This window comes from Eublepharis macularius, chromosome 5, assembly GCF_028583425.1.
Source record: "Eublepharis macularius isolate TG4126 chromosome 5, MPM_Emac_v1.0, whole genome shotgun sequence".
Classification (NCBI taxonomy): domain Eukaryota; kingdom Metazoa; phylum Chordata; class Lepidosauria; order Squamata; family Eublepharidae; genus Eublepharis; species Eublepharis macularius.
Window position 1 is genome coordinate 13,386,451 of NC_072794.1, and position 27,985 is coordinate 13,414,435.

General features: G+C 46.8%; 2 protein-coding genes across 5 annotated transcripts in view; one reads left to right on the plus strand and one right to left on the minus strand.

Annotated features, from left to right (window-relative positions):
• MAU2 (MAU2 sister chromatid cohesion factor) overlaps window positions 1-2,483 on the minus strand; it is a 36,723-nt gene extending 34,240 nt beyond the window's left edge. Inside the window, exon 1 of one of the 3 annotated variants that reach the window (XM_054980208.1) lies at window positions 2,106-2,483. In XM_054980208.1, coding sequence (XP_054836183.1) covers window positions 2,106-2,471 — 366 coding nt within the window. In that variant the 5' untranslated portion in view covers window positions 2,472-2,483. Of the gene's footprint in view, window positions 1-1,958 lie in introns of all 3 variants that reach the window. The other 2 variants (XM_054980207.1, XM_054980209.1) reach the window with 2 other exon arrangements.
• A 1,462-nt stretch (window positions 2,484-3,945) lies between these two features.
• SUGP1 (SURP and G-patch domain containing 1) lies at window positions 3,946-27,523 on the plus strand. Of its 2 annotated transcripts, none has more exons than XM_054979811.1 (14): window positions 3,946-3,998; window positions 7,257-7,428; window positions 8,953-9,056; window positions 10,731-10,961; window positions 13,427-13,550; window positions 15,753-15,865; window positions 17,491-17,614; window positions 20,426-20,730; window positions 22,455-22,561; window positions 23,128-23,305; window positions 24,183-24,289; window positions 24,806-24,951; window positions 25,167-25,296; window positions 26,374-27,523. In XM_054979811.1, the coding sequence occupies exons 1-14, from the start codon at window positions 3,974-3,976 to the stop codon at window positions 26,398-26,400; spliced, it is 1,893 nt and encodes a 630-aa protein (XP_054835786.1). In that variant the 5' UTR covers window positions 3,946-3,973; the 3' UTR covers window positions 26,401-27,523. The 2 variants fall into 2 exon arrangements, with proteins under 2 accessions (XP_054835786.1, XP_054835787.1); XM_054979812.1 differs by having other exon boundaries at window positions 3,966-4,036.
• The last annotated feature ends 462 nt before the right edge of the window (window positions 27,524-27,985 follow it).

Below are 27,985 nucleotides of genomic sequence, written 5' to 3' on the forward strand. Positions count from 1 at the left end.
AAATGAATTCACTCACTACCAATGAATGGTGTGAAGTTTATATATATTATAAACAAGAATGATGAGAATATGTATATTTGTGTCATGCAACAGAACATATATATTCTGATGTGAAATGATCAATGCACTTCCACTGATTATAACCAAGAGACACTTTAATAATTTCCAAAAATAGTGGGTACTTCAAAGAAATTTCTAAGCATTATGCCAATGTGGTGCCTGAGATTTGCTGAGCACTACTTTACTATTCTTCACCAAATCACATTCTTCCCTGCTCTCTATTTATACAAGACCCCCTCCCTCTGACTCCCACAAACTAAATGGGACCCATTCCCTTTTTACACCATTTGATCAGAGACATTAAATAACAAAAAAATGCAGAACATTCCCTGCACCCCTCTCCAGGACATTTTGGGAATTATTCTTAAAAACCCTATAAAATGTTTCTCCTGTCAACTGAGCAAAATGTAAAATTTTACTCACTCAGGGAATTTTTATGTAAGACAATCTACAGTATTTAAGAATAATTTTAATAACAACATAACATGATTTATATACTGCTCTTCAGGACAACTTAACACCCACTCAAAGCAGTTTACAAAGTATCTTGTTATTATGCCCACAACAATCACCCAGTGAGATGGATGAGGCTGAGAGAGCTCTAGAAGAACTGTGATTGACCCAAGGTCACCCAGCTGGCTTCAAGTGGAGAATCAAACCTGGTTCTCCAGATTAGAGTCCGCTGCTCTTAACCACTACACCAAACTGGCTCTCAGTTTGTATAAATGGAAATTTAGTGACTAGGGTAAACATATACAATGTATTTTCAAGCATGTTTATAGTATAAACAACTATTTTTAGACAATTAATCTGTTACATATATAATACGCTACAGAAAAGTTCAATATTCTAATGTTGATTCGATATCCAAGTAAGCTCTAATTATATTATAACTGTAGGAAACTGTTTCTGTCCAAGAGAGAGTGCTTTGTTTCTACTAAATGTACATTTCCTGTTTTTAACTCCCACCCCATCTCTCACATATCAAAAACTAAGAATCATATTCTTAAGTACAGCACAGAGTGAAGCAGTTTGCTGCTGTAACAAACTGGTTGGGATGCAGATCAGCACTCTGCTGGTTTGAATTCCACCACTGCCATGGCTTCGGGTAAGTCTCCTCTCAGCTCAGCTCCCCAGCTATATTGTGGGAATTAAAAACATCAACTTTGTTCATTGCTCTGAGTTAGGCACTAATCTTTCCAGAAGAACAGTATATAAATGCAGTTATTGTTATTATTATTTCTGTCTGCATTGGATAGATTTGCAATTCTTGTACAATTTTTTTTTACCCATCTGTTATTTATAGTCCACTCTACTCACTAAGACTCAAGGCACGTTACATAGAATAAGTTAACAGTAGGGAACACTCCAAAACTATTTCATATACTATGTTATACAGGAAGCATTACATGGCACAAAAATACTGAAAACAAGTTAAGGCTTGATGAAAAAGTACCGCATGTGTCCTAAATGTGGCCTGATTTTTTTGTTCCTGCTGCATGATGGTAGTAGCACTAATGTGACAATAGATTCGTCTAGGTGTTTGTACGTACAACGCAATCCACCTGGAGCTTGTCTGGAGAACAGCAAGTTTAAAAAAACCATGAATAAATATTCCATAAACTGCCCGTATCCCCCTCCCCAAACCACCCATCTTTCACCATTTCCCTCTAGGGCTGCCAATCTCAAGGTGGTTTCTGGAGATCTCCCGGAATTACAACTCATCTCTCGACAAAAGAGATCAGCTCTCCCAGAAAAAAGGGTGCTTTGGAGGGTGGGCTGAACAGCATGATGCCCCACTGAGGTCTCTCCCCTCCCCAAACCCCGCCCTCCCCCAGCTCCTGGATCTCCAGGAATCCCCCCCGAGTTGGCAACGCTGCCCCTCCCAGGAGACGCACCGCCTTCTCGAGGTGCCCCCGGGCCTGCTCTCCGTTGCGCGTGTGGTGGTAGAGGACGGAGCCGAGCTGGAGGTGGGTGCGGGCCTCGACGCGGGCGGGGGGCTTGCGGGGCAGCACGGCCTGGAGGCAATGGACGCAGAGGCGCACCTTGGGCGGGCTGGACGTGCGGAAATGCTCGGCCAGGCCCAGCAGCGCCACGTACCACGACTCCGACGCCCCTGACGACGAGCCGCCTACACCCGACGCCGCTGAGGAGGACGACGACGACGCCGAGGAGCCGCCGCCGCCGCCGCCGCCGCCGCCCGTGCTGCTGGGGGTCGCGCTCGTCGTGGTGGTGGTGGTGGTCGTCGCCGCGGCCGTGCTGGCCTCGGCCCCGCTCGCCCCCGCCGGCTGCGACGGAGGCGGCTGCGACGGAGCGGCGGCGGCGGCAGACGAGGAAGATGACGAGGCCGACCCCGCGCTGCCGCCGCCTCCCGTCGTCGTCGAGCTGCCCGACGCTCCCACGGCCGCCATCTTAGATTTTACCTCAGGCCAGCCTGAGGAAAGGAGAAAGAGGGGGCACTGCGCAGGCGCACACCCGTCGTCTACCCAAAGCACCCTGGGAAACGGAGTCTTCAAGGCCGCGGAGTTTGAAGCAATAAAGCAGCTGGAGAAGCGGGGGGATTCGTCGTCCGCCGCGCAAAGCATCACGGGAGGTGTAGTCTTCTAGCGACAAAGGGCGTCCAGTTTGCGAGTCTTGGCCCTTTCTTTCGAGACCTCCCAGCGGGGCTCAGGAAAGTTTCTGCTGCAATAAACGGTAACCGCAAGAAATACCCATCTGCTCTATTTCTGCAAGCATGAAATGGGATGCTATTCTTATAAATGATCTGTATTTATATCATACACTATATATGCTTTATGCATATTCACTCTCTCACTCGCTGGGTGACCTCGAGCCAGTCAAACATTTTCAGCTTTACCTACCTATCAGGGTTGTTGTAAAGAACTGGGGTAACTCTGTCTCGGATTGCATTCAAAGAACATTAGTTCAACTGAGAACATGATATTTCATAATAATACCTCACTGATAATGACAGGTGGTGATTAGTTTTATTGCAATATCTTCCATATTTAATAATTTTAAGCAATAATGATTAATTCCAGTGCTAAGAACTGTAAGCAGTATGTTAGACTTGCAGAGGGACGACCCAGCTTCAAATTCCTGCTTTGTCATGGAAGCTCACTGGGTGACCTGAATCATTCACACACTTTCAGCCTTACCTTTCAGCCTTGTGAGAAAAAAATGGAGGCAGACAGAATGTAAGCCACTTTGGCCCCCCATTGTAGATAAAAGTGGGGTATAAGTGAAGCAAATAAAAAGGTCCGTATGCAATAATAATAATACCTTATAAACAATGAGGTCAGTTATCGTTATTACTTTGTTATGCCCAAGAACAAATAACAATAGTCAATAATTGTAATCCTAGAATCAGCTCTGCTACTTATTAACAATAAAACCAGTTTGCCCTTGTTTATGTTACTCCCCGGGTTTGCCTGATGGGAAATGTAGTTCCAACAAATACATTCTTCGGGGTCAAGCGAGCGGAAATCCCGCGGTGCATTGTCACTATGCCTCGCGACATCTAACCTAACCCACCCTCTCTTTGTGCTCTAGGGTTGATGGGAATCGTAGTCCGTATCCTCCTCCCCTCTCCTTGTCTACACAACACGAGATACCGTTAAGGACAAGATAATTCAATCTGAGAATGATGATGTCAAAAAGAAAGCTGAAGTACAGAAAACCGGACGGACGAGGCTCCTGTCTCTCGCGTTTCTTCCTTCTTCCCGAGCGCTAAACTACAACCCCCAGCAGCCTTTGCCCATAATCATTTCATTTGCCCATAATCATTTGCCCATAATCCATCGCGGCGGCTCCTTCCATCAAAGCCTGGTTCGGAGGGAGCCGCAGTACGGAAAGCGTCTGGCGCGCGGTGCATTGTGGGCGGGGGAGAGAGGTGGGGTCGGGGTTTGAAGCCATGGACAGCAGCAGAGATGCGCCAGGTGAGTCTCTCCTCCTTAGCCCGACCCTTGTAGAGCAGGTGAGTCTCCCTCCTTGGTCCTGTCTCCCCTTCTCCCGTCCTGGGCCTAATCCTGTAACTATGGTGCTCTTCCTGCTGACCTCCCTCCCCCATTTTCCTTCTATGGCCTGTGGAATTCTCTGCCACAGGGTTTTCTTGACGTGTTCCCTGGGCCTAGCCTTGGAAGCGCGCCTTTTCCTTCTTCGTTCGCTTTCCACGCAGGCGGGTAATCGTCTGGCATCTTCCAGAGGCTAAAATATATTTATTTACTTAACGTTGTTTGAAGTCTGCCTTTCTCCCTCAGATTACATAGCGTGAGTTAGATTGTTACGATTTTGGCTTTTAAAGTGGAAAAAGGAAGGGGGTAGGAGAAAGATTCGGGTCCATTGGCAGCCTAGAGACCAACTAGGTTTCCAGGGTATGAGCTTTCGAGAGTCAAAGCTGCCTTCATTAGATACCTTCAGGCGGCTGAACGTGGTGCCTTCCATGAAGATAGTTTCAGGTGCGTAACTGTTTTAATCTGCTTTAGAAGAGCAAGATTTGGATCCACTTTCAAGATTAATTTGATTTCCAGGTTATGAGACTTTGAAAATCTTCAGAAGGGAGCTTTGACTCTCAAAAACTCATACCCTGGACATCTAGTGCCACTTGAAGATGCAACTGGGTCTTTCTTGCTCTTCTAATGCAGACTGATGCCGCTACCCACCTGAAACTGTCTTGCTGAGATGAGATTTGTGTGGAGGTTTAAAAAGGCAGAGTTGTGTAAAAGGTGGCTAGTATAGTGGTTAGAGGTAGATTCAGGTCTGCTCTGCCATCAAGTTTATGGAGAACTGTCCATGCTCTGGGCTCCTGGAAGGAAAGGCTGGACAAAAAAAAATCTAGTTATTGTTAGCAGTATAAGAACCCATCCAAGATACTTTCAAATAGCAAGCTTCTGAGTTCCGTGAAATTTCAAAGCCTACCCTATTGTGATATTTCAGTTTATCTGGGAAAGCAGTTAACCGGACTACCAAGAATCTTTTGCCTATATGCAGGTTTGACACTGTCAGGTGAGGCTTAGTAGGAGTGGGCAACTCACTACAGAAAAGATCTCTCTCTCAAAGGCGTCGGCATACTCTCCATCTTGCTTTGGTGGTGCCTCAACAGTTGGGAATTGCTTATGTGGGTTGCGATGGGATCATAAATTGCTGTGTTGTTCTGCAGTAAAAGTCTAAAAATAAATTTTATATGCAAAAAGTATGCTCTCAAGTAGGAAGAAATAGTGCATTTATCAGCCAGAGACCATCACATTCTTGATACCAATTCAAAATTACAAATGAGTGCACATCAGCAGGGCACATGCCGTATAAAAACAAACATTAAAAGGCTACATATTTTAGCAATTACTGACATTTAAAATGCACTTAATAAAACAATCTTAAAAGCATAATCAGTCCTAAAAACATAATTTTTCAGTCTACAATATATTCTTTAAAATCTATCCAGACAGTTAACAAAATTGTACCTTACTATAATTCACATAATATAAAGTGCATACAATTCCAATTACCTTATATTATCAAATTATATCAATACTTATCTAGGGTTCGCCATATTTAGCTAGGATTTCCATCCTTATGAAAAATGTTTATGCCCATGCAGAGACGGGAGTATTGAGTTCTTACTGTATGTCGTCTTTGATTGTAAAATATATGAACATAATAGGGAAATGTATGCTCTCCATTTCTGATCTCATCAGGGACACCAAGGTGGCTAGAAGATTAAAAACACATCTTAAAAGCCATTAAAATCAAAGAAAAACATATATTAATACCAATGCTAAAATGAGCATATAAAAACAGATTAAAACATTGGGCGGGAAGGAGGGGTTACTGAGGGAACACCATACAAAACAAAATAAAGGCTTCACTCACTAGTAGAGGATAGCAACAGTACGGGACAGGCAAGTCTCTCTGGTGAGAGTGTTCCGGAGTTCTGGTGCCACAACTGAGAAGGCCCTCTCCCGAGTTGCCACTTGCCTGATCTCAGAAGGCAGGGAGTACCTGAAGCAGAGCTTTGAAAGATGACCATTGTGGTCAGTTGGGTGCATAAGGGAGGAGATGATCCTTCAGGTATGCTGGTCCCAAGCCTTGTAAGATTTTAAAAGTCAACACCAGTACCTTGATTTGTGCCCAGAAACAGACTGGGAACCATTGTTGACAGGCCAAGGCTGGAGTGATATCATCCTGTCAACATCCAGGCTGCAGCATTCTGCACCAACTGACATTTCCAAAAAATATTCAGAGGTAGCCCCATGTAGAGTGCACTGCGGTAATATAATCTAGATGTGTAAAGTTCAAGGATGCTTTCCTTTAAAAGTGACCAACATATCTCACATTAATCTGGCTGGATGGTAGAAAGCTCTTATGTGTCAATATATTCAACTGGGTCTTGATTTGATGTGCAAGGTAATGTGTACAATTATAGAACAGTCTTCCTAGGGAGGTGTACCTGGCCCCCTGCACTATCAGGTTTTAGGAGGCAGTTGACAGCAGTTTTATTTACTGCATTTGATTAATTTAACTTTTCTTCTAACTGTCTTAAATTTTTATTTTAAATTCTGGTTTTAATGTGTTTTTATTACTGTTTTTGGGGCCCTCAGTGCACTAAAGGTGGCTAATATTTATTTTAAATAAACACAAATTTTTTTTTATACTGGGAGATGGATTCTCTCCCCTGCCCTTCTGTTGTTCATAATTTAATGTGCGTGTAATTATGTGTGCCAAGATTTCCCAAGTTTTTCATTGGAAAGATTAGAAAAAAGTCGAGAAGAAACCCGTTTTACTCTTTACATCATTAAGCCAGTTGATGGTCTGCGTAGCTGTGTTAGTCTATTTAATAGCTAACCTTCAGTACAATTAACAAATAAGTATTAACTTAGCTCTAGAAGTTTAGAAGATGGGGGGCAGGGAAGCAGATGCCTGATATGATACGGTCCCAACCAAATATATTATTTGCTTGTCAGACAAAAAAAAAATCTTCCAAATGTGCTTGTGGCAACTAAAAATCCAACAAATGGATGTCACGTATTTATATGACTTGCAAAGAGAGGGGAGCATGTATGTTGACTGTTTGCTTCAGCTGGTAGCACCAAGAAATATTGCTCAAACCTGAGGATGTTAGATTCAGCGTGTCTCTCCTGTGGCACAATTTTTTTTAAATTACTGTCCATAATAATTCCTGCATTTCCTCCTCTGACTAGGGAAGGCCAGCCGCTGGTTTGGAGTCACAATGCCCAAATCGGTGAAGACCAATGTGAACATTCTCCATCAGGAGAAGCTGATTGCCCAGAAGAAGCGAGAAATTGAGGCCAAGATGGAGCGGCAGGCCAAACACAGTCACTTGGCCAGCCAGCAGTCGGGGCAGACTAGCGAGTGAGTCAGGACAATTGAATCTTGTTGGTTCTTTTCTGATACAATACTCATGGGGCGGGGAGGAGGGCAAGGGACACTTGCCATTCTCATGTTTTTTGGGCCCTGTTGGTAATCATATTTACCAGTACGAAAGCAGTGGTACATTATGCTTGCTGTGTTGCTTTATATGATCTTTTAACAACCCTATGGGGGAAATACAGTCCTTGGGATTGATATAGGCCTAGTGAATCTTTTAATTAGTCCGTATATTTTATCTTTTTGTAATCTCCAGAACAGCCCTGTATGGTAGGTCAGTATTACCCCTCCCGTTGCAAGGGCCGAGAGAGACTCGCTTTCTTTTAGTGCCTCCTGATGGAGCCGTGAATGTAACGTTTGCTCATACTGGATGAGGCCAACAGGCCACTCAGCAAAACCAGTCCAATGACAGAGCCCGCAAGCAGGCCACAAGGGTGCGGCCTGCCTCTGGCGCTGGAAGATAGTCTGCCTTGTGCAGGAAGGTTCCTTGGAGGTAACCAAAGGACAACCCTGCTGCATTCGGCTCATGGGTCCGTCTAGTCCAGCCTCCCATTTCCAGCCATAGAGATCTCTGGGAAGTCCACGTGCATTATGATTGAATGCCACTCTTCTAAAAAGGTGGCTCTGTGGCTTAGTTAAATTCACGTAAGCTAGCTGCTTGCTTGCTCGCAAGGTGACACCCCCTACCCCTGCCAAATCTCAATTTAGCATTGGAGGTTTAACGCTTAAGATCGTAATCCCCAAAACACCTGCTGGCCTGCCACAAGAAATCAGGCATAAGAGCTTCTGGAGATCACTGTTGACCGTGGAGGCTGCCTGCTATGCCTCTGAACAGGTGACTGCTGTGACTTCCCCCCTCTGTATCTCCCAAAGGGCTGAGTAGTTTTACTGCCTTAATTGTTGCCCTTCCCAGTGCAGAGTCTCAGCGGAAGCGCCTCCCTCCCCCTTTGAAATGAGTCCCTCTTCTTCCAGCTGAGAGGCTCATCGGTGTCTAATGCAGCAACATATGAGACCTCTCTTCCACAGGAAGCTAAATCTGCCTCCTGAACTCTGAAGAAATAACCTTTGGGTCTTTAAGGGGTGAGCCGTGCCTCCCGTTAGCATGCCTTAGATCTGATTTGCGCATGCAGGGGGGGAACGGGGCAGAGCCCTGAGGCACTATAATGAATTGTGCTACTTCAGACTCCGTGGCGTAGATTTCAGCTTTGGATGCTTCTTTGTATTTTAAAACTCCATGCAAATAGAATATCAGCACAACAGGGTGGGAAGTCCTCCCCTCCCTTTCTGTGGTATTTTTTTAAATATTTGCAAGGAATTTAACAGAGAGGTATTCTAAAAGATGAGCCTCATCTGTGTTCTGAAGTGACTTCATTTTCATGTTTTTCTTCGTTTTCCTGCATGTGTGTGCCAGGCCTCAGCTATCAGAATTTTAGGTAACTTCCCCAAGCTCAAATCTGTGACTTCTCTCTAGCGCTGTGAACTTTAAACGTTTCCCTGTTTATGTTCCAGTGATGACAGCGGAGATGGCGAAGGCTCTGTTTCCAATAAATTTGCCAATGATGGGAGCTTCCTCCAACAATTCCTCAAGCTGCAGAAGGAGAAATCTGGGAACGGTAGGTCAGACCCAGAGGGAGCGTTCTGCGTATCCTATATGAACTTACTCAGACGCCAAGGTCTAAGCCTCCTTTTAGAAGCTTGCCCTTTGCGAACGGGGCCTTTTTCAGTGGTGGCACTGCAGGCGCAGAGCATCATTTTAGGTGATGCCTGCCTTATGTGGCTCCTTTGGAGAGCCAGTTTGGTGTAGTGATTAAGAGCAGCAGGACTCTAATCTGGAGAGCCAGGTTTTAGTCCCCCACTCCTCCACTTGAAGACAGCAGGGTGACCTTGGGCTAGTCACAGCTCTCTCAGAGCTCTCTCAGCCCCACCCACCTCACAGGGTGTTTTGTTGTGGGGATAATGGTAACATACTTTGTAAACCGCTCTGAGTGGGCATTAAGTTGTCCTGAAGGGTGATATATAAATCGAATGTTGTTGTTGTTGTTGTTGTTGTTGTTGTTGTTGTTGTTGTTATTGGTAAGAGTGGAATGGGTTTTTGCAGAGCCCTGATGCTTTGTTCTTCATGGGTTATTTTGTCACTGCAGCATCATGGTGTTATAAAATTAAAAATACACTTTTCAGTTGTTCAGCCGGCATCATGTTTGTTTGTTTTTTATTGTACTGATGTATGCATTATATCCACATACAATCTATACTTCATGTACATATACATATAGAATAAATTTAACCATACATCCGATACAGACTTGTTTCCCCCCTTTTCTCCCCCCCCCCACAAGAGGAACGACCACAAGAATCATCTACTTTATATCTTTAACCATGAGCACACTCTTTGGAGTTTTGTTAATATAATTTGGTTGGTTCAGCCGGCATCATGTATGTATTGTGCGGGGCTTGCTTTTGTTGATTTGCTAAAACTTCCAAGTGCCTCAAACATTCAGTATTTTATCATCTCATTTTAATAACGATAATAAGTGCTTATATATCGTTCTTCTAGACTGATGCATGCCATACCCAGAGCGGTGGACAAAGTCAGGGTTATCATTCTCTCCCACAATGCAGCTGGGGAGCGGGGGCTGAGAGGAGGGGCTCATCCAAGGCCACCTGTAGAGCTCATGGCAGTAGTGGGATTTGAACCAGCAGAGTGCTGATTCGCAGCCCAACCACTTAACCACTGTGCTACATCAGCATTTTAATAAGGAGGTATAATCTAGCTGATCACAATGTCTCCAGAATAAAATCCTTTAAAAATTTGAAGAAAATGGAATGGGGCCTGAAGCTCTGCAGAGAAACAGACCCCTTGGTGTAGGGGATTACATGGCGTATGAACGGAGCAAGGAAGGAAAGTTGTACGTACTTTGATTCGTACCTTTCTATGGTCAACTAGGACTTCAGATTCATAGAACATGTGAGATTTGAGTGGGAGGGCAGGCGGGCTGTCTTGAGAATCCTAAATTTGGAAACTTAAAGATAAGAGGGGAAATGCTTATATTGGCATTAGATGCAAAGCGTTGTGCATGCATACTCTTGGTATTCCTTAGCAATAAGAACCCTGTAAGGCTGGTCTCTAATAATAATAAGAGTCTTATCTTTCCCCCAGACGGGGTGTTGTGAGAGAGTAGACTGGCTTAAGGCCCCCTAATGACACTGAGATTTGAACTGAGGACTTGGTGCCACTATATCACGGCTCCACAGAAATCCGTGTCCTGTCCCCTGCCTTTGTCCTGCAGGTGCTTCCTCCAGTTCCACTGGTGCATCTACTGCAAATCCTTCGGCTTCTGGCCCTGCGAAAAAGCCCGCCCTGTCTGGGAAGCGCCCCAACTTGAGTGTCAGCAGCATGCTGAGCCAAGTGAAGAACTACACCCATTCCAAGCAGACTCCCGTGACCAACCGTCTGAGTGTCTTTCAGTCGCCGGACGAGGAGGATGAGGATGACTACGAACAGTGGTTGGAGATCAAAAGTAAGTCTGGTGGCTGAACAGCGCCATCCATCTTGCTTACAGAGCTTCGCGATTCCTCAAAACACCGCAGAAGGAACGGAAACAGACAGGCTCCGGACGATGGTTTACTGTCCCTGGAGCACGGCACAAAAGGAAGAAGGGATGGTGGAAAGGAGACAGGAGCAGCCAATCGAGAGTGGGTTTGCAGTCCCTTTGTAGGCGGCCGAGCAAATGGTCCAGCAGGACGTGGCAAGAAGTGTACGGCCGCTGCTGAAATCAGCCATTATGCCTCTGGCTCTCCTTTCCTCCTCCTCTGGAAACTGAGTGGCGCGTGCCTTCTGCTTGTTCTGCTATGTATCTATTCTGCTTTCCTTGTCTCATAGAGCTGGAGGCAAGGAGCTCATGGGAGGCCTCCCCCCCCCCCCGGGTGCTGGCTAGCCATGATCGTCTTGCTGTACCCTAACCCAACCATACCCCGGGACCCTCTTTTGGAGAGGGAGCCTGAAACCTGAAAGGACAAGGCAGGAAGGCGTCCTCTTGCAGAAGTACCTCCAAATCCCATGGGGTGGGGGGTTCCCCTTGCCTTGCTTCTTTGGCCGGGTGCTGACCTTGGCATGGGGATGCCACCACACAGTGTACGGAGACACTGGCCGACGCCCACACCTTGGCAGTCTTCTTTGAGAGCAGCTGCCTCTTAATTCCATGGGCAATGAAAGCTGCAGGGCCTTGCAGGAGGAGGCTGTGGGGTGAAGTGGGGAGACCAGCTGCAGCTCTGCTTCCTTCTGGGCTGCAGCAAAGAGGACCAGATGCCCTGAGATGCGGTCCTCCTTGATTCGCCACCATCTCCTTGCTCTTCCCCATCGTTCCAAAGCCTTGTGCCCTTCTCAGTCTGATGAGGTTCCATCCGCTAGTAGGGCAAAGACGTTTCCAGTTTTCAGAGGCCTGCAAATTCACTTGCTGAGTCCTCTGGGCTGTTGTCGGTGGGCAAGAGTCAAACAGCAACCCTGAGTGGGGCATAGGCCTATCAAGGAGCAGGCAGGAGTCAACAAGCGGCTGAGGCGGTGGTGGGGCTGTCAGTTTCCGGAGAGAGTGGCTGTTCTAGTTTCAAGTGCTCGTCTAGTTTACTTATTATTTTTAATATTATTTATTATATTTATATCCCGCCCGCCCTGCAAGCGGGCTCAGGGCGGGTTACAACAGAAGATAAAATATATAAGATAAAATCACAATAAATTAACTCAGCTTTCTAAATAAAACAGCTGCTCACCATATAAAAACCATATAACATCTGACGGAGGTGGAGGTGTGTTTTAACCATGCGTGGTCGCGCATATATGGGGGGTAGATGGTCAATACCCCCTACAGACATAGAAGAGACCGGGACAGAGGCTCATTTGGTACTGCTTTTATACCCTAAATTTCTCCCCCAGTGGACACTGAAAGCCACTTGCATTGTTCTCTGTTTCGTTCTCACAACAATCCTGTGAGGAAGGTTAAGTTGAGCGTGTTTGGCCCAAGGTCACACAACAGATTTCCTTGGCAGAGTGGCATTCAAACCTGGGTCTGCAAGATCCTATCCCGACTCTCTAACTGCTGCATGATGCTGGTTCTCAAGCTCCAGGTTCCGCCACAGTATTTTTGTTCTTTCAGTCTCTTTTTCGCATATGCCATTTAGTTTTGCTGGCCAGCTAATTCTGTGCCTCTGAGGGTAACCTTCTGAACTCTGTGCCTCTAAGGGTAACCTTCTGTTGGCAGTAAAATAGCCTCCTGATTGTTGCCACGTGAAAGCAGGGTGGAATGCCAGTGCGGTAAGCAAAGTGGTTATTCCCCTGCATCTTGTGGCAATGAGTTCCACAAGTTGTTCATTTTTTAAAAAAAACTGTCTTATGGGGTCAGGTAGGATAGCCTTTTGCATCAGAAAAGCTCGGAGCTTGTAAGGTGACATCCTCCCCAGTTACTTGCTTTTTATAAAATCTGGTTCGGTACAGTACAGTAAGTTTTATTGCGGCCAATGACCAGATTCAAGCTTATATAACAAATATCTGATATGTAATATACAGGTTTAAAGAAACTGCAGTTCAAAATATACAAATAGCAGGATAGCCAGTTAAAATTACATCATAGAATTAAAATAGATTATTAAAAATATAAAATAGCATCCTAGATAACCATTTTAAAATGTGGATCTAGAGACCTAAAAACAACAACAATATAGTAACCTCCTAATGTGAAATCTGGTTCTCAGAGAGAAAAAAAACACTGCCTCTCACCCTCAGGATCTGTTTAGCTATGTTGCCTTTGCATTGTCGTGTTATGTTTTCCCTGCCCAAAGACTCAGGCTTATGTGCTGCCTGTCCTGGTTCCACCGTTTCATCCTGTTTCCCCTCCTTCTCCCCACCAACTCTTACCTAGTGCTGTGGTTCTTAGAGGTAATGTGCCTGTTGGGTGTGTGAATTGAGCCCCAGTACTGACAGCGGTGCTTAAAGTTTTACCCCCAGAGGATATGAAGACCCGCCGAGTGGTGGAGAAGCTGGCCAGGGTGGTGGCCGAAGGGGGACCAGATCTGGAGAAGGTCGCGCTGGAAGACTGCAAGGATAACCCAGCTTTTGCGTGAGTCTTGAGTTTTCGCTCACGGATTAAAAATACTTCCTGATTTGCCTTTCCCTGCAGAACCATCATTTACAATGTGCATGTAATGCAGATGATAGAAAACAGCATATATATATAGGTACATCTTCATTAGGAACAACAACTTAGAAATAAACCCCTTTCTGATGGTACCCTAAAACCAGCAGTGCAACCGCTCTGACGCAGGCCTTGACAAAGAAATGCCTCCCAAGGCCCTTGGTGAAAAAGCGTTCAAAGCAGAAGCCGCTTTGCAAAAACTTCAGAAGTTGGGCAAGAGATGGGATGTGAAAGGAGAACTGTGGCAGAGAACTTTTAAACTATGATACTACAAACAGAAGAGAGAAGTGACTTTACCAATAGAAGAAATGTGTGTTTATATTAATCTAAGCTAGGATTATAGTTAACTATAGGAGGGGTAGAATTTATAACTGATATTTAGAAGTGGGATTGATATACTAGAAAAAGTAATATAGCATACATATAGTAAGGGAAGAGGAAATTATTTAGAGTAATAAATGTTAGTAAGTTAGAATACTAACTTAGTTATCATTAAGTTTGAATTATGGTTAAGTGTAAGATATGAGAAGTATGCTGTTAATTATGGGAAGAAGTATTAGTAAAATTAATTTGATAAGTATGTTATTAATTTTGCGAAGAAATATCAGTAAAACTAATATAGTATGTATAGATTATAGAGTAATTAGGGCTTAGAGTAAGGATTGTTATGTAGGGATGCTTGATTGTTTAATATATGATATGTTAAGTAATAAAGGGGGTAGAGGGTTGGAAAGCTGTTGGAAGTCAAGAAGGAGTGGGGGGAAAGGGTGGGGGTTAGGTTACGAGTGCTGTGATTTGTCACGATGGGAAGTGTTCTTATGGCCCTGTTTGTTTGTGTTTAGTTTGTAGCCTGCTTTTCTGTTCCATAATTTATAGCGGCTTAGAAAATATAAAAAGAAACCAAATTTGTTTTTAAGCCTTGACAATAAAACAGCAGGAGGTTAAATTGTTCTTCAAGCTCCTGTGGAAGTCGTACGGAGATATTAACTGTAACTCTATGGAGAAAGGCGTTCTTCGGCTAGGGCTGATAAGTGCCTCAAGTGTTCGTCAGATTTGTGCCCAAGGCCCTGATAGTTTTTTTTTTTCATTTTATTTTTAGCCCACCCTCCCTGCAAGTGGGCTCAGGGCGAGGTACGACATTGATTAAAATACAGCTTAAAATCAGTTATAAAAACAGATAAAATACTGTGCCCCTTTTGGGGCAACCAGCGGGAGTGGACTCTCCATACTCCTTGTAGAGGGAGACCGGTGGAAGGCTCGGCAATGATGGGCTAAAATTAGCCTCCACCATATGCCTGGTGGAACATCTGTGTCTTACAGGCCCGCCTAAATGATACAAGATCATGGCGGGCCCGAGTGTCCTCAGACAGAGAGTTCCACCAGGTTGGGGCCGGGACCGAAAAGACCCTGGCCCTGGTAGAGGCCAGCCGAGCCTCCCTAGGGCCAGGGACCACCAGTAGATGTTTTCCGGTTGAACGAAGTGTTCTCTGGGGCACATACAGGGAGAGACGGTCCCTTAGGTATGCTGGTCCCTGTCCGTTTAGGGCTTTATAGGTCAGAACCAACACCTTGAACCGGATCCGGAATTCTACTGGGAGCCAGTGAAGCTGCTGCAAGATAGGCGTAATGTGTGTCCTACATGATGCTCCAGTTAGGACACGCGCAGCAGCATTCTGGACCCATTGAAGTTTCTGAATCAGGCCCAAGGGCAACCCTGCGTAGAACGAGTTACAGTAGTCCAACCTGGAGGTGACCGTTGCGTGGATCACTGTCATTAGGTCCTGGGCCGAGAGGTCGGGGGCCAGTCGCTGGGCCTGCTGAAGGTGGAAAAAGGCCGCCCGAGCCACAGCCGTGATCTGGCCCCAACATCACATCCTTCACAGGATCCTTTGGGTGCAGGCAGTCTTTTCAGCTGGCTCTGGCTTACACTGCCTAAGGTTTTCATGGTTAAAACTGGCAGCAATTGGGGCCTTGGCACAGTTTGGAAGCCAGTGCAGTGTTTGGCCGAAGACTGGGCTTCTGTGTCCTGTGCTGGATCCCTCTGGTTTCCTCCAGCCAAAGACTGCTTGGTTGGTCCCCTCTTTTCTTCACATGTGTGATTTCCTTTTCCATCTATCTTCTCCACAGATTTTTGCACGATAAGAACAGCAGGGAATTTCTGTACTACCGAAAGAAACTGGCTGAGATGTGGAAGAAAGGCCAAGATGTGGAGGTGACCCCTTCCCCGAAAGGTACAACAGGTATGTGTGCCCCAACGCACAGCTTAGGCAAACGCTGAGGTTGCTTTGTGTGTGTTTTTCGTACATATGCCTAGTTTGGTTTTCTGGTTCTCAGCCAAAGCAGAGTTCTGTGCAACTCAGAAGTTTACTTCTCATGTCCTGGGCCGTGCACTTGACCTAATGCAGGAAGCTACAAAGCAGGCAGCAGGGAGGAGCAGTGCTCTCCCTGTGTTCTCATTTCGTTTATTTCTGGCTATACATCTTGTCTCTCTCTGGTTGCTCACTCCAAGCCCACACCACATATTAGCTTGGAATGGGCTTGTTGCCTGGATGAGGCTCCTTGCAAAGTAGGGAAATGAGCAAGAAAGGTAACACACACACACACACACACACCCTTCAAAGTCTGTCTCCGGCATTGTAAAGCAATAAAACCAGAGAAGCATTTCTGAGTGTAAACAGTCACAGCCAAAATGCTAATTGATAGCTCCTGAGTGTGGGATAGGGACAGCTCTCAAATTCCTGAGTGCCATAAATTGGGAATGGGGTGATGGGGAAAGATCCAAGGATTCCAGAACTCCGAAAGGTCACTTCTTTGATCTGTTGATTTTGCATGAACTCCAGTGGGCTATGGGGTTGCTAGCCCCCACCCTTCCTATGACCCACAGTTCAATATTTTTCCAGTCTCCCCAGCCAGGAGAAAGCAGCTATATTCCTACCTTTGCCAAGACAAAGCTATATCCCTCCCTTTGCCAGCTATATGCATACACCCCACCAGGCTTGGAGTGTGTATGCATATAGCTGAAGAACTGTTAAATTGGGAGTCACGGTGTTGCTCTTGTCTGATAGCTGTGGACGGAGCCTGCACAGTTTGAAAGCGCCGTACTCTAAACCTGCGTGAGGGAGTCCTGGAGGGTTAAGTAGTAGAAAATGCTTTCTCCACCTCCCACAAACTGCCCTGGCAATTGGTCCAAAGCAGGTCCTGTGAGAGTCTAGGGCCTACCTAAGACCTCTCACTCACCCTCGGGTGTCCTCTGCCAAATTCAGGGCACCATACTAGGGGTTCAACAGCAGGCAAGTTAACTTACTAAATGTTAAACGGAACTTTCTTTTGTTTGATGAAGGTCGAAAGGGCTCGAGAAGGATTTTCTTGGGCTGTCAATATGGTTGCGTGTAATATAGATGCAGGGCTAGAGAGTGTTTGTGCCAGAATTCAAGCCAGGGGGGACGCTCCAATTTCCAGTGACCACAGATTGAGTTTCCTTTCATTTATGGATATCTTTTGGGAAAGTACATAGTGGAAGGAAGTCGGATACTTCCTTTTCCCTCTGAACAAAATCCAAAGAGTTTCTGAAGCGGTACAAGTATCTCTGAGTCCTCCGGCGGAATGTGTGCTGCTTGATGAAGCTTAGCACTAAAGCCCGGGATGAATTCTGCGTCCCCGAGCTTCTCTGTCTTGTTCTCAGCGCTGGAACTTTATGACCATTTTTAAAAGAGCTGTTTGTTTCGTTAACCGAAAGGGGAAAAAAAATTAAAACCCTCCTCTTCCCCCTCCCCTTATTCCATCCCTTTGGGGGTTTTTAAAGCCAGATTAAGCTTGTGGCTGTTGGGTGTGTGAGTTGGGCCCCGTACTGACAGCGTGCTTAAAGTTTCACCCCCAGAGGACGAAGATACCAAGGACTGCGCCGAGAAGTTGGCTAAGTTCGTGGCAGATGGGGGCCCCGTAGTGGAAATGGTTGCCTTGAAGAACCATCGAGAGAACCAGTCCTTCAGGTAAAGGTCACAAAGTAGGGTTTGGGCAGGTTTAGGGTCCCCCTTGCGATGGGACCTGGCTGGCATCGTGCTTCCCACGCGGGCTGAAGGGCTCTGGTTTGTGAGCTGGACTACACTGGCAAGTTGTGTGTTCCAAGGAGAATCGAATCTTACGGGGTGGCCTTGATCCAGTCTCACTCTCTCTGCCTAGCTTATCTCAAGGGGTTAGGGAAAGACCCTGCAGACTGCTACTGATAGTATGTGCATTTTCCCATGAAAGCCAGAATGCCTTTGGCTGAGTGGCAGCTGGCCTGATGCGCATCATGGGACTTACGCAATCTCTTTGGCAGGAAGGAGGGCTCTTGTTTAAGAACCTCCTTCCCTGCAGTTTGGGCCAGCTTTGTGTTTCTCCTCTTCCAGCCTGGCTTCTGTGGCTGTAGTTTCCAGCACTGAGTTGTGCACCAGTGGCTGAAATGCGACTTGACCTGTGGCGTGCATCTGTGGTCCTTGTGCCAGATGACCTCCCCGCCTCCCTCTTCCCCCTCCCCCACTCTACAGGCAATGGCACCACCCTAAGAGGACTCACAGAGATTCCCAAGCTGCAGCCGATGTATACAGAGAATCCCAGAAGCATTCTCACAGTCCCGTCCCTGCACTCTGATTGGACAAAGGCAATGTTATAATTGTCCCTCCCCCCGCCCCTCCCCAGCAAATGGCCAGGTAGATGCTTGCCTGGTACGGAAGCCATAGGAGAAAACCTGCTGCTTGGTCTAAAAATGTAGCGTGCCCACAGTTTTGACCCAGGAGGAAAAAAACCCCAGAATTGTTGACGACGTGGAAAGGCTGGATCATTCCTGCAGTCTTTGGTTGCTTTGTAAATGGAGTGATGTGGGCGAAAGAAGGAAAGGGAAATGTGGTGGTGGGAAGTGCTGTCAAGTCACAGGTGACCGGGGCAACCCAGCAGAATTTTCAGGGCAGGAGACAAACAGAGGTGGCTTGGCCATTGGGTGCTTCTGCGTTGCGACCCTGGTGTTCCTTGGTGGTCTCCCATGCAAGTACTAACCAGGGCCAACCCTTAGGCGAGATCACGCTAGCCTGGAAGGCTTGAAAGCCACAGACCAAGGGGAAGAGCCCGACTGATTCTCTCTCCGCCTTGTGTTAAGTGACTTGGTGGGTGGGAGGGGCCTTGCTTTCTCTCCCTCTTGTTCGATAGGATGGCTGGCCACTGGCTTAGAGGCCAGGTGGATTTTTGCAACCCTCCCGTTTCAGCGCTGAAATCCTGATCTACTTTTCCCTCCTCCGTTTTATGAATAAAACCTGCAGTTTTTAAAAAAATGCTATCTTCTGTTTTCTGTGCTGAATTTTCCCCATTGTAGGCGGGGTTCTACAAATCTTTGGGGAGCTCTGGGAACTTTGGGGGGGCAAATAGTGGACATTTGGGATTTCAGATAGCCTCTTCTCCTCACTTGTAGTGGCTCTTGACTTCCAGAGGAAGGGAGCTGTTTTATATTGCTCTCACCATCTTGAGGTTAAAATCCTAGATCTAAGATTTAAGAAGAGCTCAGCTGAGTCAGAAAACTAAGAGTCCATCTAGTCTAGCATCCTGGTTCACACAGTGGCCAACTAGTTACTCTGGAGGGCCAACAACAGCGCATAGAAGCCAAGGCCTTCCCTTGATGGCGCCTCCTGGAACTGGTCTTCAGAAGTTGACTGCCTCGATACGGAGGCTCTCTTCACTCACCATGGTTAGTAGCCACTGACAGACCTGTCCTCTATATATTTGCCTTGTCCCCTTTTAAAGCCGTCTGTGCTTGTGACAGCGAATTCCACATTTTAATCACTCATTGTGTAAAGAAGAATTTCCTTCTGCCTGAATTTTCTGCTCACCAACTTTACTGGATGTCTTTGAGATCTACTTTTTTGAGAGAGAGAGAGAAAAAGTGATATCTGTCTACTCTATTTACTCAGCGCTTAATTTTATAGTCCTCTATCCTATTCCCCCTCCCCTCTTAGTCATTTCTTTCTAAACTGAAAAGCCTTTCCTTATACGAAAGGTGATCCAACTCCTTAATCATCTTGGTTGCTCTTTTCTGCGCTTCTTCGGTTTCTGCAATGTCCTTTTTGAGACATGCCACACAGTATTCTAAACAAGGCCTTACCAAAGATCTACACAGGGGCATTACAGTATGAGCTGTTTTATTTTCGATTCTTTTGCTGCTAATCCCCATCACAGAGTTTGCATTTTTTTTATCGTTTGTAGCGAATAAGAATCACACCATGCATTAAAGAAGTGACTGCTGGCCCTCGGGCACAAGGGTTTCCTTGAACGTGTGCCTGAGAATGATATATCATATGCTTATATCATAAATAATACAGTTACCATATCTGTACAGATGCTAATTTTCTGCACTTCACACCCCTGCTGTATCAAACTAACTACAGCATGTATTATAGCTCGCTTCCTGACACTCCTAATTTACAATACCCCTCCCATCGTCTGCCTGGATTATAAAGACCCATTCCCTTTTTCACTCCTTGTAACTGATGAAGTTTTAACTCTTGAAAGCTTGGAAATCTAGTTGCTCTTAAAGGTGCTGTTGGACCTGGATCTTGGTCCTATCCATACGGGTCGCCTAGTCTTTTCGGGTGAAGCATTTGGTGTTTGAAATTTGAGTAGTAGTGAATGAAAGGGAAAGAATTTATTTTTATATCGTAATTGTAAAAGAAACTACGGAGGTGTCAGCAACAGAAATGGGCAGGAGACAAATGACAAAGAGATAAAAGAAGCTAAGAGGGGAAACATGTTTTGGGTTTTTTTCATCTCTGGTCCAGGTTTTTGTATGAGCCCAACAGCCCTGGCTATAAGTATTACCGTCAGAAGCTGGAGGATTTCCGGAAAGCCAAGGATGATGCCGAGGGCATGCCTCCCGTGCCAGAGCATGGCCAGAAGCGTAAAGCCACTCCCGAAGGGGTTCCCTGCTCCTCTACATCCCCGGCGGCCTCATTGCCAAAGCCAGCAGTGGCCGCATCAAAGAAGAAGCGGAAAAGCCGGTGGGGCCCCGAGGAGGAGAAGGTCGACTTGCCTCCGCCAGAGCTGGCCCCGGAAACGGAGGACCCCTCGCCCACCCCGTTGTCAGGTTAGCGGTTGCTGCGCTTGGGGAGGGCCGAAGGCAGCAGATTGCCTCTTGCTGTGTTGATTGTTCTCGCTGAACAGCTCTTTTGATCTCCGCAAACGCAAGCAGCGAACTCTCCCGGAGAACCAGAGAAATGCTTTTATCTCCTTGACGCCTGCGATGGGAATCTTATCACTGCTCCCTCTGTTCAGCCTCCCTGCAGTGGGCTCTCGAGTCCCGCTGTGCGCTGTTGCATGTGTTACGGTCTCCGCTTTGGGGCTGTTCAGGTTGTTCTTTCCATCTTTGCAGATGATGTGAGCACTCTAATCTCTGCTTCCCTTGCTCTTCCTTATATAATAATATTATGCTTCTGCAGGCTTGCTTGGGGCGTGGGGACTTGAAAAGGCAGCCTGCAATATAAACAATCTCTTCCCCCCGGCCCAGTTGGGACAAAAAAAAATCATTCAACTTGCAGCTTCCAGAGCTGTCCCTTCTGAGAATTGTGGCTTTGTATATTCTGCATTCAAAAGAATGAAAACTGTATATTTTGCGTGGCGTTCAGACTGAGCACGGGTGCATCAATTTCTGTTTATAATACTGGAGGGGGGGAGTGAGTTTTGGCTAGTTGTGAGATGCACAGTCAAGCAGAGTATTGACTCTGCCCACCCCCCCCCACCCCCGCAAGCTCCCAGCAACTGATACTTGGAGCAAGACTGCCTCTGAACATGGAGGTTTCATCATGTGTAGTAGCCCCATAGAGGTCTAACAAGAGGCTTTGGTGTGTTAAGTCAAAAGCCCAGCTGATCCCTTCTGTTGCTGGCTTGGGTGCTTTTGAGAAGCCCTGAAGGTCTCTAGCTGGCCACTGTTGGAAACAAGAACTAGTTAGATCTTTAAAGTGAACCCCTAAGTGGGGGTTACTCCAGTCTAAGCCCATTGAAATCAATGGGCTTAGACAGGAGTAACTCCGCTTAGGGTCTCACTGTAAGTCTTGCACATTAAGGCAAGTGTTGCTTTGGGTCAAAAAGTCACTTTCCCATTTGTAGCCTCCCAAACAAGGAGATTTTATCAAGCTGTCCTGGCTAACAGCAGCCGCAAATACATTTCTGTTTTAAAACTATCTGAGCCAATGGCACTCGCTCCATCTACTTCCAGTACGTTCCCTAAGATTGCTGTGCGTTCTGTGAATGAGGTCCTTTCTTTTGTCTGCCCTGTTTCTTTCCGTAGCTGGAAAAATATATAGGAAGGTACCATAAGAAAAGGAACTTCAAAAGAACTTGCGCTGAGTGCTTTTCAGGTGGGGTCACCATCAAGGATCTTTTTCGTCTCGGCTTTTTAAAACAGAAAGTTCCTTCATTTGGTTTTCTGCTCAGCAAGCTTGAAGCGCAGAGGGTGAATTCTGAAGAAGTTGATGTGTCTATAAATCTTTCTTCTAGTGTCCCAAATATTATGAATTAAAGTAGCAGTTGTGTGAATCGGAATGCCTCTCTTGTTCTCCAGATGTTGCATCCCTTCCTTCCCCACCAGACAGCTGTGTTAGTCATTTTAAGGCGTAAAGGAAACAATGTAAGGTGTCTCCCTGCACCCCACCCCCAACCTGTGCTCCTAGAGAGGTAAATTGATTTGCGATGGGGACTGACAGTTGGCAGTCAGGAACAGAATGCATAGGTTTAGGATATGCATGGGTAGGGGGTGAGCCTACAGTTTAGAAGGGGGTAGCGTTGACACCATTAATGCTCGGCCTCTTTCAGTCCAGGACCTCAAAGGGCTTGGCTACGAGAAGGGGAAGCCGGTCGGCCTGGTGGGCGTAACGGAGCTCTCCAGTGCTCAGAAGAAGCAGCTGAAGGAGCAGCAGGAGGTAACCCCCCCCCCCCCACCACCACCTATGGCTTGTCTGCCAAGCAGTCTTCAGATCTCGATGAGCGGAGATTTCGTCTGATCCTTTTGTAATTTTGGCCCCATCCCTCTACCTTTCCCTTTGCGGTTGTCAGTATAAATGTGTCTGACTATCAGATCCACGCTTCATGCAACTGAACACTCATGAAACCTTAGGCTGGAATGGTAGAAAAGAGCAAGAGTCCAGTAACACTTGTAAGTCTTAACAAAATTTGTGGGTATGAGCTTTCGTGAGTTGCAGCTCACTTCTTCAGATAGGCTGGAATGATTGTTGTTAATCTTTAAGGTGTTGCTGGACTCCGGGCTTATTTTGTTCGTCTGGACTTAAACCCATCTGGAGCGGGAAGTGGGGGGACTGGGGGGGGGAGATACTATTCCCAGGAAGGCCAGCAGAGGGCAGAGATCACCGTTGCTTAAGACAAGGAACTAGCTGAGCTGGCACGTGCAGGGGTTTATGGCTCTCTCGATTTTGCTTTCTTGGGTCTAATATCTAGTTGGCTTCTTCTCCCACCCCACCCCCCAACCCAGATGCAGCAGATGTACGACATGATCATAAAGCACAAGCGGGCCATGCAAGAGATGCAGATCATGTGGGAGAAGACGGTCAAAGATCACCAGCATGGCTATGACAGTGATGAGGAGGTGGACACGGAGCTCGGCACGTGGGAGCACCAGTTGCGGCGCATGGAGATGGACAAGACACGTGGTGCGTGGGGAGGGGGCTAGGGATGGGGGAGAAGTTGCTGTAGGACAGGCTCCCGTTGACTTACTCTGTAGGCTCTGCCTCAAGTCCCAGCAAGAAAGGCAGACTATAAATGATGTCAATAAATAAAATAAACCTGCCTGGGATCAAGCCAGGATCTACTCTCTGGATCTACTCATACATCTTCATTGTTTTAAATTGCCAACTGCTGAGTTCGCCGAGGCCTCTGAAGCAGTTGTGCCTGGCCTTGAGGCTTGTTTGCTGGTGTGGAAAGAGGTGCAGCTCCTGGCCCACCTCATCTGTTTTGAGCTGGACAATCTGTGAGTCTGTCAGCTCCCCAAAACAAATTACGTTGGGCTGTGTGAGCATTGGCCGATCGATTAATCATACCTAGGCCAGGTGGGCCTGATCTCATCAGATCTCAGAAGCTAAGCAGGGTCGGCCTTCATTAGTAATTGGATGGGAGACCTCCAACAAAGACAAGGGTTGCCATGGCAAACCACTTCTGTAGCCTCTTGTCTTGAAATCCCCACCAGGAGTTGCCGTAAATCAGCTATGACTTGAGGGCACTCTCCACTACCACCTATAGCGCTAAAGGGAAGGGATCTTCTTTGCGTAGCAGTGACACACACACACGGGATGCCAAGGGGGTTGTGTTCCAAAATGCCTCTTCTGGATCTGAGAGAGGAAGGAATGCCGCTTCTCAGGAGGTGCTCCCCACCAGCAGCTTCGAAAGTATCTGTATCAGAAAATCATTCAATCCGCTCCGTAATTTAATAGCAGGCCAGCTTTTTCAGTCAATCAAAAAAAGTTTTTAACCACCTCAACTCAGCCTAAAGGTGCAGGGTTCAATTTCCTTGGCTCTTTCCATCTTCCTCAGAGTGGGCGGAGCAGCTGACGCAGATGGGCCGAGGGAAACACTTCATTGGCGACTTCCTGCCACCGGATGAGTTGGAGAAGTTTATGGAGACCTTCAAAGCCCTGAAGGTAAAAAGCTGCATTCATTTGCCTAATTCTGGGTCATGCCGCTTCCTAGGCTTTGTTTTTGGAGCCCTAGGCTGTGTTTCGGTGAAGATTAAAACCTTGTGGTGGAAGAACTTCCACGAGAGAGGGTAGCACGGGGTCCAGAGGGGGCCCAGATCCCTGGAGAGTAAAAGAAGGCCGTTCAGACATCCCAAGGGGAAGGGCCACCACACATTGCCATGAGCCACACTGCTAGTTTCTTGACTGCCGGCTTTTGCCCATTCCATTGTGGAGAAAACTACAAATAAACCCCCAGCACAATAACCAAGTGCCTCTTCTCCCAGTCTGTAGTTCCTGGCATTGAGAATGCAGAACCAGATGAACTCTGCCATCTGCCAGGTGCAGTGTGTGTCGACAACCCCGTTGCCCACTCCAATCTGAACTTACTCCCTTCGCCCAGCTTCCAGTCTTCAGCCCTGTCAACTGTTACCGTGTGGGTTATAAATACCGTTTCCTCCTCCCACCCTTTTCACCCCGCAGGAGGGTCGTGAGCCCGACTACTCGGAATACAAGGAGTTCAAGCTGACGGTAGAGAACATCGGTTACCAGATGCTGATGAAAATGGGCTGGAAGGAAGGGGACGGTCTGGGATCTGACGGCCAAGGCATCAAGAACCCCGTCAACAAGTGCGAGCTTCATTTTGGGTTTTGGCAAATGCTTTCACGTGTCAGTGCGCCCTGCTGCCCAAATCCCCTTCACAACCAGCCACGGATATTGCAGTTGCAGCCTCCTGCAAGTCTGGGCCCCTTCCCTCCCTGCCTGCATGTCTGATTTTACTCTTCCCCCTGCCAAATATGGACAGAAAGCGGGTAAAACTAACTTGGGTCCATCTTAAAAACAGGGGATTGACGGCGGTGGACGGGGCTGGATTCGGCATCGACCGCCCCGCTGACCTGAGCAAGGAGGATGATGAGTATGAAGCGTTCCGCAAGAGGATGATGCTGGCCTACAGGTTCCGGCCCAACCCCCTGGTAGGACAGGCTCTCTCTGTTTAAGGGCTGTTTTCCTCCTAGTTTTCCCTGGATTAAAAAAAAATAACATAGGTGGTTGCCGAACTGGGCATCTTGATATCTGTTGGCATATCGCATTGCGAAAAACCCCAGACTGAAGCATGTGTTCATTTGGAACTCGTGATTTTTAAAGAACTGTATAGCAAAAAATTTAACGGGGCGTGTGCCTGTTCCCCCCACTCACACAACTTGCCCCATTTTTATGTACATTCTAAGCTGCTTTAGATAGAGTCAGACCTGCAAGCCACTTAGCTTAGCATTGCCTGCCAACAGCTCTCCAAGATCTCCAGCAGAGAAAAAAGCTTTTCCCTGCCATGATCCTTGAACTTGGTGAGGCAGAGATTGGACCTCCTGCAAGCCCCATTAAGGCAGGTGCCTCCCTTTTGAGGCATGGCCCCATTCCTGTATCCTGACACCATCCCATGCCAGAGCAGGAGTATTTCCCCCTTTCCAACGCAATTTGTGACTTAATAAGTTGCTGTTCTAGTTGCAAAATAGTAAAAAAGTCCAGTAGCACCTTTAAGGCTAACCAGCTTTATTGAGGTGTAAGCTTTCGAGAACCACAGCTCTGACAATGCTACAATGAAGTTGGTTAGTCTTAATGGTGCTACTGGACTCTTTACTATTTTGCTACTACAGACTAACATGGCTAACTCCTCTGGATCTATGCCTGAATAAAGCAACTCCGTCTACAAAAGCAAAAAATGGAGCCCCAAAGCAGCAGTGGATGAGAATTTAATCGAAATGAAATGGGCAGTGTTTACTCTTCCGTATTCTGGACTTGACAAATTAATCACAGCGGGCATGCAGGCGGTGTTCTGGACAATCCCTGTTTAGGAAATGTGGTTAATGCTAACACCTCCAAGTATCCTAAATACACTCAGCTTATTTGCATGGTTATGGGCGGTTCTCCCTGGTGGGCCGTGCCATCTGCCAGCCCGCTTGGCAGGCTGGCTCACCCTCTGCGATCTTTGCCGTTCTCTCGTAACCAGTCAGCTTCTCATATCCTCTCTCTCTCTTTTTTCTTTGTTCCCACAGAACAACCCCAGACGTCCTTACTATTGACTTGGTGGTGCCCTTCCCCCTTAAAACGGTGGTTTGTTTGTACTGTGAGATGTTACGAAATCAATATTCTCCTCCTCCTCGCACCCCCTTTTCTTTCTTGTTTAAAAATGTTCTGTTTTAATATATAGCCCAAGCACCATCTGGTCTCCCAGCCGAGAGCATTGAACCTATTTTTAGTAGGAGTTTTGCAGATTTCTTTTTAATGGACCTACCTGAGGCAGAGAAGGGGGGCATGGTCAAAATCCTTGGCATGGATTCGAAGAAAGAGGAAGGCACTGGTGCTCACCCCGAAGGCTTCTGGGACTTGAGTGTACCTGTTAAGGTGGGGTGGGTGAAAGGCATTCTTCAACTTCTTTGGAAAGAAGAGTTTCCACTTTGGATCCCAGGTGCCTGTGTATTATTAACAGGGGGAAGAGGGCCTGCTTGCTCTGTGTTGGGGCCACTGGGAAAGGCGCCCCAGCGTGACACAGGGACATGGGGTGGGGGAGACTTTGAATGGGGAACAGGCAGTGAGGGTTTTGCTGTCTCCTTCCACAAACAGCTTCAAGTTGGCTCCTTCCCCTCCTTTTGCTTTTAAAAATTCAGACTTGGATTGCATTGCAAGACCAGGTGACAGGTGCTTAGTTTTGTGCTCTGCTTCTCAGTTGAAAAGGAGAGAACCTGAGGGGAAGGGGGGTGCACATGCCAAGTGGCTGTCAATCTGTCCATGTTCTGTGTCAGAGCATGCTAGTTGCCCTTTTCTCACCCCCCCTTTTTGAAAAGGAGAAAAAAAACCTCAAGCCAGCAGTCAGTAACAAACATCGAGAATCCTTTAGCTGAGTCCCCGTATCTGTCCTGGTTCACGCCAAAGTATTGGGTTCAGTGTGGGGAGGTGTTTCCATTCCCAAACACCTCCAGAGAGCCTCAGAAACGTCCTTTCTTTCACACACACCCTTTCAGCCGTAAGACCCAGTGTTTGGTTGGTATCCTGCCCCCTTCTCTTCCCCAGAGTACAAAGCAAATTGTGCCACTGCTAGCATTTTTTTCATGTCAGTTTTTCCCTTTGTTTAATCTTGCAGAGCTGTAGAATTGATGCTTTTGGCTTTTGACAAATGAATAAAGCTGCAAAACGATGTGACTTTCAGGGGTTGTGTGTTGTGTGTTGCGTGTAAGGACAGGCCTGGAGAAGGACCCATGATGCTGCCTTCACAGGCCAGGCCTGGGGTTCAGGTAGCTCAGTCTTGTTTCTTCTGACTAGCAGCAAGAAAAGCCCTTCTGCAGTGTGTGACATCCTTTCTCTGGAGATGCTGAAGACCACCGCCTGGGCCCTTCCACATGCGCAGCAGATGCTTGACCGCTGAGGTGTGGCCCCTTAAGCAAATGAAATGCAAGAAGGCAGATTTCCCAATAGTGGGAGGTGCCAAATTGAAACTGGGACACTCTGTGTGCAAAGCAGCCAAGCCCCTGATTGTAGGGGGTGGGTAGGTGGAGAGGTGAGGATGTAGGACTCTTAAGGTGTGAGGGATGTGTCTTATTGAAGGCCTTGACAAATTATATAATGAAATCCAATCTTTATTTTTGACCCTGCTTCCCTGAAGCTCCCTGT